This window comes from Xiphophorus maculatus, chromosome 13 (genome assembly GCF_002775205.1).
Source record: "Xiphophorus maculatus strain JP 163 A chromosome 13, X_maculatus-5.0-male, whole genome shotgun sequence".
NCBI lineage: Eukaryota > Metazoa > Chordata > Actinopteri > Cyprinodontiformes > Poeciliidae > Xiphophorus > Xiphophorus maculatus.
Window position 1 is genome coordinate 22166041 of NC_036455.1, and position 14143 is coordinate 22180183.

General features: G+C 41.4%; 1 protein-coding gene across 1 annotated transcript; it reads right to left on the minus strand.

Annotated features, from left to right (window-relative positions):
• Nucleotides 1–2099: 2099 nt before the first annotated feature.
• Nucleotides 2100–5042, minus strand: sp8 (Sp8 transcription factor). Its single transcript, XM_005802735.3, has 2 exons — nucleotides 3998–5042; nucleotides 2100–3680 (listed from the first exon to the last, which is right to left on the minus strand). The coding sequence occupies exons 1-2, from the start codon at nucleotides 4013–4015 to the stop codon at nucleotides 2451–2453; spliced, it is 1248 nt and encodes a 415-aa protein (XP_005802792.2). The 5' UTR covers nucleotides 4016–5042; the 3' UTR covers nucleotides 2100–2450.
• Nucleotides 5043–14143: the final 9101 nt, after the last annotated feature.

Sequence of the window (14143 nt, forward strand, 5' to 3'; positions counted from 1 at the left end):
TTAACTTGTTCAAATTCTTTGTGAGAGGTGCAGGACACAAGTGGAATCATTTTACAGTCTTTATGAAGCAAAAGATCTGAATAAAAACTGCATGGCATATTATTATTAATATTTCTTTTCAAGATCTGCAAGGTAACCATAGTTCAAATTATGGAGAACAATATGTCTTGCCATCCAGACTTTGAATGGCATCTGAACACTGATGTATCAGAAACGATTAGAGGATGTCAACTCTGCGTTTTACACAACTGATGACACAGAGAGAGCAGAAACGTGGGAGAGAACTTCTGCTTCTTTTTGATAATTTTGTCTTTTATAAATCTGAACAAAAATTTGGCATGTGGGGTTCCTCATGGTGCCGTTGTAAGACCATTTCTATGCAATATCGACATGCTCCATCTAGTTTAGTGGTTTGCGAGCTGTGGCTCAAGTGGTTCTTAAAAATGTTTAAAAACAATTTTAAAAATTTGATTTTAGAAGCAGGTGTTTGCTTTTTATTGGTGGAAAAATTGCATTGAATGTCCACAACAGAATGCTACTAAAAGTACCAGTGATATTTTTATGTGTGCGTGCGTGCGTGGAGGTGTGCGTGTGTGTGTGTGATTATGGGCTAAAAACTGCGCATTTATGTTTTACATCACTTCCTATGACTAGCAACGCCTCATTAACGGAAATGCATCCTTCCTCTTATTTCTAAAATTTCATGTTGTTCTTTATTTTAAAGTCCAAAACTGGAAGTGAAATTGTATTTTTAAAACTTACAACAGCTGTCTTACACGAGAATTCTATAAAAAGAACAAGAAAGCAGATATCTTTTTATTTTTTTCAAAAGGTAATGTAACATTGCCAGTTCTAAACAAGTTTTATTGCTCGTTGGGTTGAAGAGGTTGCAACACAACCCTGCCTGACCTCAAGTTATGAAGTAGTACTACATTGTTCACATGCCTAAACTAATGAGGAAAGAAACTTTACACTTCTGTGCAGTCACAGAATCTGTTTGTTTTCATTGTCATGTAGTGGATAGATCAGAATATTCTAGAACTACTTAAAATTAATTTTATTGTCCCAGAATTTGTGACATTTGTCTCAGCTGGGACTAAAAGCTGCGTGGCATGAATGCAGGTGCTCAGATTTCAGCCTGCTGCAATCTCCGATTAAATGTGTGTCATTGGCACAAAAATAACACACATGAATTGGGCATATTATTTTTTGGTAATAAATAATAATAATAATAATCTCATTCACAGTACTGTTCCTGGCAAACACCAGGAAAACGAGTCGCATTATGAATGACATCAGTCTTTAACTCATTGTGTCTACAGGAAAAAAAACTTTTTTTTTTCTGTGCCATAATAAGACACAGAATATCTAAGACACAGATAGATTATAGATGATGTCAATAATCTATAAGGTACTTAATGAAATTGTGTCGAAATGCATCTTAGAGCTACTTAGGGATGATCCCATTCAACCTGCTTACTCAGTGTTCCCAAGACCAGAGCTAAACAAGACGAAGCAATATTAAGAGTTTTTTATGGTTCTCACTTTCACATCAAATTCTGCAGAGTTAAATCAACACTATGCCGAGTCTATTTGGTCCTTATCAGAATTGGTGTTAATTTAACTCTTACAGAGTTATTTCAACTATACTTATAACTCTTTCAAGTGTTAAAATCACTCATTTTCTTGGTGTAATAACTCTGAAAAGAGTTAAATTAACACCAATTCTGATAAGGACCACATAGACCCGGCATAGTGTTGATTTAACTCTGCAGAAAACCCTCCACAGTTTTTCAGTTCACTTCTGGACCTGAAAAACGGTGACGTCCAGAAATGTTTGGATTGAAAACATTATAACTAATTAGAAAATGTCGTCTATTTATTTGATCAGTTTTGATTATCATGTCTTATTATTATATCATTATACCTTAGATTTATTTTATACCTAACAAGTTTTTCTCAACTTTTTTCTTCATTTTTTCCCCAATGATGCACTTTAAATTGCCTTAAGAATACATCAAAAGCGTGCCTTTCCATAATTCAATTATATTGACTATACCATTCTGAACATATTAATAATACGATAAACAGTTCGACATAATAAATCTTGCAAATTTCTCCTGTTTTATTCATTTAACACCAGGTACAAGCAATGATAAATTATAACAATTTAGTTTTGCAAAGTAAGATATTTAAGAACATAAACTTAAATACGTGCGTACTTGTCAGATGCATCAGGCTGATTCAAAAGAATTATTGAATGTGAAAAGCACGTATAATAAATTAGGCGCATGTATCAAACGTGACCAAGAAACTGAAGAAAACATTTCTTTTAAGGCTGCGACGATCAGATGAGGTAAGGAAACAGTGTTCACACAACTGAAGTTAACCATAAAGTGCTAGTTCAGTCTTTCAGTGTCCAAAGAAAACCCGTTTCAGCCCTGCCGTCATCAAATTCCTACTCGTTGTGACTGTTTTTCCGCCGGTCTCTCGAGCTTATCGCCCTTTTCCAGGCCCGGTGATTCTCCCGGGCAACTAGAGGCGCCTCTGTCGGTGCCGCCGCTTCCGTTCTGGGACCCCGGGTCCACGCAGCCCTCGGAGCCCTCAGCACTGTGCGTCCTCAAGTGTTTGCTGAGATGGTCGGAGCGCATGAAGCGCTTCTGGCACATGTTGCACTCGAAGCGCTTCTCGCCGGTGTGCGTGCGCACGTGTCGCTGGAGCTCGTCCGAGCGCGTGAAGCGTTTCCCGCAGAAGAGCCAGTTGCAGACAAACGGCCGCTCCCCGGTGTGCCAGCGCAGGTGCGCCTTCAGGTGGGAGGTTTTGCCGTAAACTTTTCCACAGCCCGGGATGTGACAGCTGTGCACGCCCCTCCGCCGTGGACTCGAACCCCCCTGACCGAGGCTCTCTGCCTCCTGACAGTTTGGACAGTCGCAGGTAGCTCTACCAGCGTATTTGCGCGACGAAGACCGGGAGGGGCTGGGTAGAGGAACAGCAGGGGTCCCGGTCGAAGGAGGAGGAGGAGGAGGTGGTGGTCGTGCGCTCGTAGACTCCGTGTAGGCAGGTGGCCGGAAGCCGTCAAACATGTGCTGCGCGCCGGGGAGCAGGTGCTGAGACGCACCGGTGCTGAAGGCGGGGCTGTAGTCGTTACTGTAGCCGCTCAAGGCGCACTGTAACCCGGCTGAGTTCTGTGAGTCCACCCAGCTGGTGCCCGTGTCCCACCATACCGCAGGCCCGTTGCTGACCTCTCCAGCTGGCTTTCTCCAGGAATCGTAAGGATTCATCCTCTGGTAAATCCCTGCTATGCCTTCCACCGAGGGGGGAAATTTTGGCATGAACACCGGGCGCTGAGCGGACGCGGAGTCAGAAACATCGTAATCATAGGACGACACGGCGCTGTGGTAGAGCGAAAAATCACTCCCTGAAGAAGAGCTTGGAAGTGTCACTGAGAAGGCGCTGGAGGCCTCTGATGTCAGTCCTGCACCATTATTCCTGGGGATCCCAGAGGAAACTGCGATCGCGTTGCTGTTGGCCTGGAAAGTCTTTCTCCAGGGATGAAACCCTTTGGCGAATGCCGGGACTCCATCTGACACAGCAGGGGAGCAGGAAGGGGTCGGGTCCCCGATTCTACTGCAGGTGGCGGCCAGCATTGCCAGCGGGGTGCTGCCCAGCCTTGGTTCTTCCTGCAGTAAGAGGGGGGGGGGGGGGGGGAACAGCAAAACAACCTTTATGGTTAAAGTTTGATAGTCTTCTCTGCCTGAAAATGTAAACAGTTTTTTTGTGGCATATTTTTAATTGCAACAGGTTAAAGTGAGTTTTGACACTTAAATCAACAAAGAAAGGGGGTCAGATTTGGATACGAATAAAATGTTCCCTAACACTGAACAATATTTAAAAAAAAAATCACTGAGTTACACCAAGTAATATTGACTAAATGCTACATAAAAGATTTAGAAATTAAAAAAAAACAGCTTTTTTTCTGCAAATACACCGAACTTACGCCTAACAGTGCAGCCATAAACTGAGCGGTGATGCCTTCCTTTGACGGGGATCAATGTGTTTGTCTCTGAGTGTGTGTGTGGGTGTGTGTGTGTGTGTGTGTGTGTGCCCTGACTGGATCCAATCAGTCTGAGGTTTCGTCTCCGTTCCCTTTACCAGTTGTAGATCCTTTGCGCCTTTGAAGTGCCTTTGGGAACTCCCGGGCCAATCAGAGAGCAGCGCGAGCCGTCTCCAAACTGCGCGCTAACAGGCTCGACGTCATCATCAATCCGACAGAGTCAGCTCTCGCGAGCGAGTTCACTTCAGCAGCTTGAAGACAAAAAGTCCAGCGCATAAAGCTTGAAGACAGTGTTTATAAATATATATTTATGGCACTTGGCCAATTTTATTTTGTTTTGACATGTATATAAATTTTCCATAAAATATATCAGATTAGACAAAAGGGCATATTGCGTCTTAATTTCCCTCTGGGATTAAGAAAGCATTTTTGAAATGAAATGAATTAATGTCTACAATAAAGGGAAATAGATTGAGGTGTTATCGATGCAATTTATAATACGGAATAATTGATTTTGTTTAGCAATTTATGGTTTATTTCTAATTGATTTAACTGAGTAAAAAATGAATGCAAAACAATAATTCTGAGAATAAATGTACAATTTACTAGTAAAACAAAGCAGGACGAGTTTTGTGAAACAGCAATGAACCTTCACAATATTCGCTAAGCTTGTAGAAGTTGTAAGCTTTATTAAAAGTTTCGCTTTCATCTTTCCTCAGGTGGGATTGGGGGGACGTGACAAGCTGATCAACCAATCAGATGTGGATTTTGGGACTTATAAAGCTATATCGCAATAAATACCCTTTAAGGAAAATGTAATATTTTATCAGCATTCTTTCAACTCAAAGTGAAGAAATTTAAATGACCACTGTAGATACTGTTATTTATTATATTATTTCCCGTGATATTTGCTTTTCATTTGAATCATACAGATTATGTCACATTAGAGGTGGAAAAGTGTTTAAATGTTTTTAGTGCGTATTCTTTTCTTGAATTAAAAAAAAACCTGGTTTCCACAGAGGTCTGTAAACCTTTGAAATCCATTATGTACATCTGTATGTTTTAAGACACTTTCTAAATCTTAAATGATTCTTTTGTGTGTGTGTGTGTGTGTGTGTGTGTGTGTGTGTGTGTGTGTGTGTGTGTGTGTGTGTGTGTGTGTGCGTGCGTGTGCGTGTGCGTGTGGGTGTGTGCGTGTGTGTGTGTGTGTGTGTGCGTGTGCGTGTGTGTTTTTCCGTGTAGACTGGCTTTGTCAGAGAACGCTAAAACCTTTAGGCTTATACTTTTCTTTTCTTTTTTTTTTCCCGGATGTGAGGCCATGCAGAAGAAGAGGCTGATAAATGAGAGGCTGTGCCCATCCTGTCCCTGGGGCGTTTCCAGCCTGCCCTGGGGGAGGGAAGGAAGGACACCACCACTACCTCCGCAATTTCATCTCTTTTAACACCAAACAAATGTCTTTTAAACTACAACCCTTACTGTGCCTTTCTAAAGCTCAACTAGTCTGAGGATTTCATCTCACCTCTTGAGTGTGAATGAATAAATGGGAAATCCCATTCTTAAACTGAGCACAGTTGACTAAAATCTCCCAAAAACCCTGGGAAATCAGTGAAGTCAGCTGGTCTCATATACCCTGAATAAGTCAATTACTGTATATCTAAAGTACCAAACCACTCCTATGACCAGAAAGCTTACATGTTGTAGAGTCTAAGAGTAAATCTGAAAAATATTATTTAACAATTATCAAAAAATGGTCAAAAAAAAAGTTCAACAAATGATAATATAATTTAATGTTTGCAGCTATGTAGAAGCAATAATGCTACTGTACAGATGTCTACTTTTTTCTTTGCTACCAAGGAGGCAGAATGGGGCTCAGATGAAGACCATTGATTCAAATTCAGAAACAAAAAGCATTAGCAGAGTTTCAGAACAGAATTGGGCCTATTTGAGTTCACCATAAAATCACAAAACCAGCTCTAGAACTTGCCGGACCTAGCTGCATCTGGCCGGACACTCCCTCCAGCATGTCGGACCACACGCTGGTCTTGGCTGCTCTCTTTACATTTATACCCTAATATTCGTCAAGCACACATGCATGTTTACTGGACTGTCAAAAGAAAACCGCTCAAGCGCTCGGCTTGTCAATACCAGCAAAGTCACAACACATATTGATGGATTGCTCCATGCTGCAGAACCAACGAACCCAAGACCCAGTCCATCGTTTGTCTGTTGGTGACCCGTGCAGCAGAGCGTCGTTTATACACCGCATCCTACCTGAGTGTTATTTCTTACAATGTCTGTCTGTTTGTGATCACAATGTGCCCATCTTCTGCAAATTTATAGAGGAAGTTCATGCCTCTACTGGGACATCCTTAGTGGCACTGTTAACACTTGACCTCCATGCTTCCATTTTCCTATGTTTATGCCCACTCTACACAGTATGCTATCTCCAAATCCAAACAGAACAACAATGACAAAGTGGTGAAATTTTAGAGAACCACTAGGACTTGCACAAAAAGTCCTAATCCATAAAAAAGAGGGCTTAGACATTTTAAAAGCAGTGTAAAGTTGCACAGTACTGCACACGACGCAGTAAGTTGAGTCTTCGCAGGCATGTTTCTATAATATTCTGAACATTTACTGCAGATTTTACAATCTACCCAATCTAGCTATCAGAATGCAACAGATCATGGCTGAAAATGTAAAATTGAAAATAAGAGATTTTGAAAAATATTTTAAAGTCATTTCAACAAGGTCCATTATTCTGACAAAATGACTGGCATCTGCTGTCCTTCGCGGCCTGAGGCACGGCTGTGTGCACAGGTGGACTTTACAGTAGGCCATCCTCCCTTTAACCTGATCGCTATCCTCACACGCAAGCCCAACAGCTGTCCCTCTCTTTTAGAGGCATTCTTTTCCCACACTGAAAGTGTGTGTGAGACTGGGCATGTGTGCGCTTAAAGGGCACCCAATGAAACCCTGTCCAAAGCCTCAACCTGTTCCTTTTGGCGATGATAATGACCACATTATCACGCGCCATCGAACGTCGACAAAAAAAGATTGTTGGGAGCTTTCCAATCACTTTGTGGGCGCTGAGACAGAAAGAACAGAGAGAATAGAGTGAAATAAAGATCTGGCACTTCTCAGGGAGAGGGGTGGGTGAAGTATTTTATTTCCTCTTGCTGCTCCCCCCCTACTGTCCCAGTCCCTTGGGGTGCTTTCTGCAGCTACCGTGATCGGCTGTCCCGCTGAGACAATTAGCAGGAGAATTAGAAGAGTCAAAAGACAATCTGCTAAACCTGACATAAAAATATTCAGGGTGGCCAGGTGTTTGGCCAATCTGTCTGTGTTTGAGAAAGAAAAAAGGAAAGAGGGCAATACAGTACCTTGCAGAAGTATTCATACCCTGTTTCCACGTTGTCCCATTAGAAACCCAACCTCTGTATATTGTATTGGCATTTTATGTTCTACACCAACGCATAGCAGCGAATCAGAGTTCAAAATGTGAGGCATTCATTCTCTTTTCCTCCGACGCTCTTAATAAAAGTCCAGGGGAACTGATTGCTTTCAGAAGTTGGCTAATTAGTAAACAAAGTTCAGCTGTCTGAGCGGCTCGGAGGTATGTTAGAGAAAATTAGAGGACAAACGGCATCATGAAGACCAAGGAACACAGCTGACGGGTCAGGAGTCAAGTTGTTTAGAAGCAGGCTTAGCTGATGAAGGAATACTCAAAGCTTTGGACATGTGGTATGTTCTGCAGTCCTAAAATGCCACAACTGTAAACCTCCTGAGACAATGCCTTCTACCTAAACTGACGGGCCATGCAATAAAGACATTAATCACTGAAGCACACAAAGGACCCAGGCTAACTCTGCAGAGAGCCACAGCTCAGTTCTGTGAATGGAGAAAGAAAGAAATAGAACAACGGTCACAAAAACAATTTTCAGGCTGCCACGCAGCAAATAAGTAGAAAAAGGGGCTGCTGTCAGATAACCTTTGATATTTAACTTTATTTACAATACCTTATATGTTTCAGAAGACATATAGCATTGGTAGAAGCTGTGGAGATGCTTTTCTTCAGGGAATCTGGTCAACATTGACGGAGAAATAGATCTAAACACACGACAGTCCTAAAAGAAAATCTAAATGAGTTGGTCAGAAAGGTCAAAAATTGCAGCAAATTTAGAGCCTGGTATATCAGAGTCAATTCTGAATGGCCCGGTCAAAGTCCAGACCTAAAATAGGATTTGTGGCAAGACTGGAATATTGCTCTTAACGGATGCTTTTCACTGATGAATTACTGGAAGAAGTTTCCAAGTTTTCTCCAGTTGCTTGCGTGGGTTTTCTCCAAACACTCCAGGTTCCACCTGAAAACATGCCTGTTAGGGCAACCGGGCACTTTTGATTGCAGTTGCTTATCTTTTCTTTCTGTGTTGCCCTGTGTAGGAACTAGTGACATGTTCAGAGATTAAACTACCGCCGATCTAGTGGCTACTGGAGTTAGGCACCATTCCTCCCATGACCCCACAAGGAGCAAGAACATATAGGTTTTTTTTACAAAGACAAACATTTCAATCTCTGTTTTCAGAGGAATGAAGACTTGCAAATGTAGTCACAGCAAAAATCAGATAGACAGGCTGAATACAAATGCTCTGCACACGTCTACATCCACATATCAGATTCTCTCCACTTTGCAAGAATGCAACACTCTTTGTAGGCATCACATTAAAACATGACGAAATGTTGAAAAACTTCCAGGAGTCTGAACAGAATCTGTTCAGACCTCTTGTGACAGCCGTTGGGTGTGAAAACAAGTTTGAAGAGGTGCCTCCGGTTTATCTAATTTGTCTTTTCGTTCCCATAAACTTGTAAGACTTGAAACAAATTGATCTGGTTTAAGAGTTGAGGGAAGTCATCCAGGTGATGCTTGTGCCAGGATGTGCCTGAAGCCGCTCCTCCTTTGCTTCCTGTAATTACGGCTCTGCGAGGGCTTGTCCGCCTACGGTCAGGAAAGGGCTGATAGACGACTGTCGCAGTCGTTGCTCAGATCGAACCATGAGATTCCCATTTAGTTTGAAATCAAATGAATCTCTGCATAACGTTTTCTCTTATAAGTTCATGGTGTTAATTGCAGGAGCGCATTTATTTGCTCATATTTTGCTCTAAATCTGAGAAAGTTTCTGCTCACGGCACACACATGCAGGGGTCGTTTAGCACATTTCTTATTCGTCTATGAAGGCGGGAGGCCAGTTCAATCACTCTGCCGAACCGCTTCATTCACATTCATGTATGCAGCACATCCACCTGTGTACCAGCAGACGCAGCCAATCATATAAAAAGAGGAAAAAGCGCAGAGTTAAAAACCTGCAAATTTGGGGCTGGATGTGAATTCAAACTGCATTTCAACAGCAGTGGCACTTTTATCCCCCCCAACACACCAGCACACGCTTTGGTGTGGTGTTGATGGATGCTCTTGGTTTGTTAAGTCATACATCACAGAGGTCATTTAAGCTGCCAACACATCTGCTGTCTCTGCCCTCAGACGGAGAGGAAGAGGAGGAGTGAGGAGCGAGATTTATCAAGGCGGGGGGTAGAATTATGCGGGGCCGGAGAGAATGAGACTGTGATTAGTAAGTGGAGTGGATGAAAAGCTCTCATTCAGTTTCTGCCACACACACATACACTCCAACAACACATACACACAAACACGCAAACACATACACATTTGAGGTTCAGAGCTGTGTCTTTTCTAAGAGCATTTTCACCAAAAGCTGCTTACAATATGAGGTTGATCTTAGTGAGCATGGGACTTATTATTGAACAGTTGTTTTTATTTAATAACGCCACATCCTTTTGTACATTACCTCAGTTGCCTAACTGATAAAGAGCTATTGTTTCCTCTAAGTTAAGTTATTGTTTCCTCTAATGTGATCACATCTGAGAGGAGAAAGAGAAGTACTATGAAGAACGAATCAAAATTCTGCCAGTAACATCAACTTTTAAAATTCACGATCAAAGACAGAACATCATTGGCCGTAGTTCTGCCGTGTTTCCTCAAAACCTGGACGACTTGCTGTACAAAAGACAAATAAAGCAAAGAGAAGACAACGAGGAGGACTGAGACAGATAAAGAGATAAACTGGTGCCGTCATAAATTTATTGCCTGCAGTTTCTATAAACTTTTGAAGTTTTTTTAAATACTTTAACCTGCGCTGTTGTTCAACTCCAACCACCGAAGACAACAAGTTGCTCTAAACCCACATTCTAGGTAACTTGTACTGTCTCTTTCCCCTTGATTAAATCCTGCTCTGACCGTGATCTCTACACTGCTCTCCCCACACACGCCTGCTTGACTTCACACACACACACACACAGCTTTCAGAAGGCGAGATTAATTTACTGGTGTTCATTTTTCAGGGTTTTGTGTCTTCTCCGCGCTTAATGTAGGTGTGTCCACTGATTGATGCCCAGAAACCCAGGAGAATAATCGTACACTTCCAGGCGTCATTTTTCACTTTCAGAACTGATGAATGGACTCGGTGCGTCTGATGAGTGCTGCCTCGACGAACCAACAGGTTCACCTGTTGGTGTGTGCGTACCGGTCTTGCGTCGGGCCATCTGTTTGTGTGAGCAAGTAGTGATTGAACAGACCCCTCTGATAATCAGCAATGGAAAACTCTATTTTTTTGTGATTTAAAAGTAAATAAAGTAAGTAAAATAAGTTTTCAAAATCTTGTGACAACGTGTGTAGAAAAATTCAAGTAAGCAATTCTTCCCATTAAGTAACTGGATATGCTGTTACTTATATAGACTTCAGTAGGCAGTATAATGGCAGCCACGTACTTCTCACAGTAACTTTTCAAGCCTTCTTATTGAAAATTTATGATTATTTGCCAGAGCTCAAAATTTGATAGACATGTTGACACATTTTAGATGACGATTGAAAGCTTTTAAGCACAATTCTGTTACTATTTCTTAATGCTTGAGCTGCAACCGATTGCATGGTATCCAATTTACTTGCAGTAAAATCTTATAGGGTTTTTTAAAAGCTTTAAACGTGTATTTCTCAAAGTAAAGCTCTTTGAGAATGTTTAGAGTTCATTAAATGAAATCTAAAAAAAATAAGAAGACTCTTGGATTCATTTATCATCAGAATTTATGAAAGTACAGCTGAAGTTAGAAAAAAACAACCATCAATTTTAGACTTGAAGGCTGAGTTAAAAAAAAACACTTTTGAACTGGCTGGTGATGAGTCTTGATTTATGTTCCACCGAGAATCTCTGAAGTGAACTGAACTCTTTCTCTGCAAAAATTAACTCACACTCCAGACCGTTGAAGAATGGGAGAAAATACCAAAAAGAAGCAACACAAATCCCTTTATTATTACTAAATTAACTAAACTCATCTGGTTTAATGCAAAATCCTGTATAGTTCAGGTGGAGCAACATTATCATCAGCTACAGGAGGGAACAAAAAGTTAAAGTAATTTCTTTGACATGCATTCTGTCATTTAAATGCGGAGTTTATGCTATGTCCCTTGTTAACAGCTGTTCCTCCCTCTCAATGCGCTTCACCTCTCCACAATGCCTGTCCTAAAATTAAGCGGATGGGGGCGCGGAGGAGGTGAGGGGGTTAAGAAAAGCTGATGTTAAATTGACTGGAAAGAATCCTCTTGCATTTTTATGCTAATTGCCAGAGCAACAAATTGTTAATTTATTCCACAAAGAAACGCAAAACACCCCGAGATTGGGCTGAAAACAGGCACTTCTTTTTTATGTGCATGTGACAACCAAGTGTCTGAACGGACGAATATACACAAACCTAACTTTGCAGGTTTCTCAAACAGCGCAGGTTGGTTGAGGGCATTAAAATGCATTTGGTCAGTACGCATCCTCTAGTCTCTTTGAAGCTCTCTGTCTTTCCTCTGACTAACATGTAAATTCGGGCACATTCTCTGAGACCAGGCAGGTTCAGGTGGTTTCTGAGATGATTTCATGGTTGCTGTTTTTTTTTTTTTCCCTTCTCCTTCTGTTTTTTTATGGTTCCCGTCAAACATAAAACGTTTATTTCCCTGGCTAACCACACACACACACACACACACACACACATGCACTGCCTCTGGGGCTGTCATTGACATACACAGACAGCCAAAAACAAGAGGCTGGCGTCAGCTCTACCAGGTCTGCAAGTTGTGTCTTGTCTTGCCTGAACTACGCGCTCCCATGGTCACATACACACACTTATATAGTTATCTTGGATCTTTATAGTGTGCTGCACCCTCCACTTAGTGCTGGCAGTAAAGGTCTTCCTCTGCTTCATATAAGAGTACCATCTTCAAAGAGGTACATGCACGCACTGGGGCAACACACACCATAGATCCATGCAGACTTCTAAGCGGACTTAATCATTTCGCATTTAGCTTCAAAGAGACTGTTTGAACACATACTTGCTTGCAGTCTGAGAGCAGCGCAGCAGGGGTCCCGTCCTCTTTACCAGTCCTTTGGTTCATCTTAGTTCTGTGTCTTTGAGTTCAGATCTTAGATCTCTGAGTTTGGTTGTGTGCTTAAAAATCCTGAACCTATAGTGGACTACATGCAAGAAACGTAGCTAAGTGTTACTCAAAGAATAGGCATTGTGCTCTGTAATTCTCACATTTCAAACTGTTTAAGCTAAAGCTGAGACGACGAGTTAAATCACAGTTCACTTCCAGTTCAAGGTCCTTCCCCCCGCAACCTGTCCCATAGTACCTTTTTTCCATCCTCCCTCGTGACCTGTGACCTCTCAGTGTCATCAGGTGGACCACAGGTTCTCTGGTCCCTCTCCCTTAATGCTTCTGTCAGGCCTTAAGTGACAATTTGCATCTGTGCATAAAGGAGTAAAAGGAAACTATTTGACCTGAAAGTTGCTGATAAGAAATGGACATGGAGGCACACAGCTCTGCAGATGAATGAGTGGATGGGAGTGAATAACTCAGCAATGTGTCGCCAGCAGACACATTCTGTACATTCTGCCGGTTCACGGTGTTTCTTTGAAGGCTCGTTGTGAACAGCCGGACTTGTAATTACAGGCCATTCAGGAGTCACAGTTAATGTCAGACAGAGGCAGAGCAGTAAAATGTCGAAGTTAGCGCAACTTTAGGACACAACTTGGTGCTGATAACGAGGATTTTGAGATTAATCTATATCTAAGCCGGTCAGTTCTGAATGTAACTCATGTTTGAGTTTTGTATGGATCAAAGTGGTGTCATTAAAGATTCACTTTGATTAGTGGCACCCCAGAAGTGCAGTCCCCTACTCAAGTGTTGATGCTAGTCTGCACAGTATTTGGCTTTAGACTCTCAATGTGATTTACATTTGGACTAATCCTTTCAAACACACAAATCTGCTTTGAACTAACCCATTCCATTGCATCGCTTGAAGTGTGTTTAGGGTCGTTGTCATGCTGGAAAGTGAACTTCCACCCCAGTCACGTATCCTTGAGCCTTGTGGTAAAGTCCAAACTGGGTTGTTTTCAATTGTGTCTTTCTTGTTGACTCTCATCCACAAAAAAGAAATGGAGGAATGACAAGAAAAAAGTCATTATTAAAAAAAATGTTTAATAGAAATAGAAAGCAAACCTGGCAGAAAACTTGTTAGAGGTCGCTAAATAGCTAAGACTGGGGCATAACTTCCCATTTGGACAAATCAGTTACCATAAAACAACCAGAATTGCAATAGAAATGTTTAGATCAAAGAACACTACTGTGATGGAATGACCCAGTCAAAGTTCAGACTTTAATAAATTGAGAATCTGTGACAGGATTTGTAAATTGCTGTTCACAGATGCCATCAATCCAGTCAAACTGAGCTTGAGCTATCTCACAAAGAGGAATGGGAAAAATCTGAGCTTGCATATGTGCATCTGGAAGAAAAAACTTACAGCTGTCACTTCTATTTCATAGTTATTTGCTATTGTGTATTCGCAAATCAAATTAAAATCCCAATAACAAGGGCAAATATATTAGTGGTAATATGACAAAATGTGAAAAAAGGTTTAAGGGGTATGCAAACATAAAAAAGTTACATTCATTCTTTTTAATATTTTGCAAAGTAC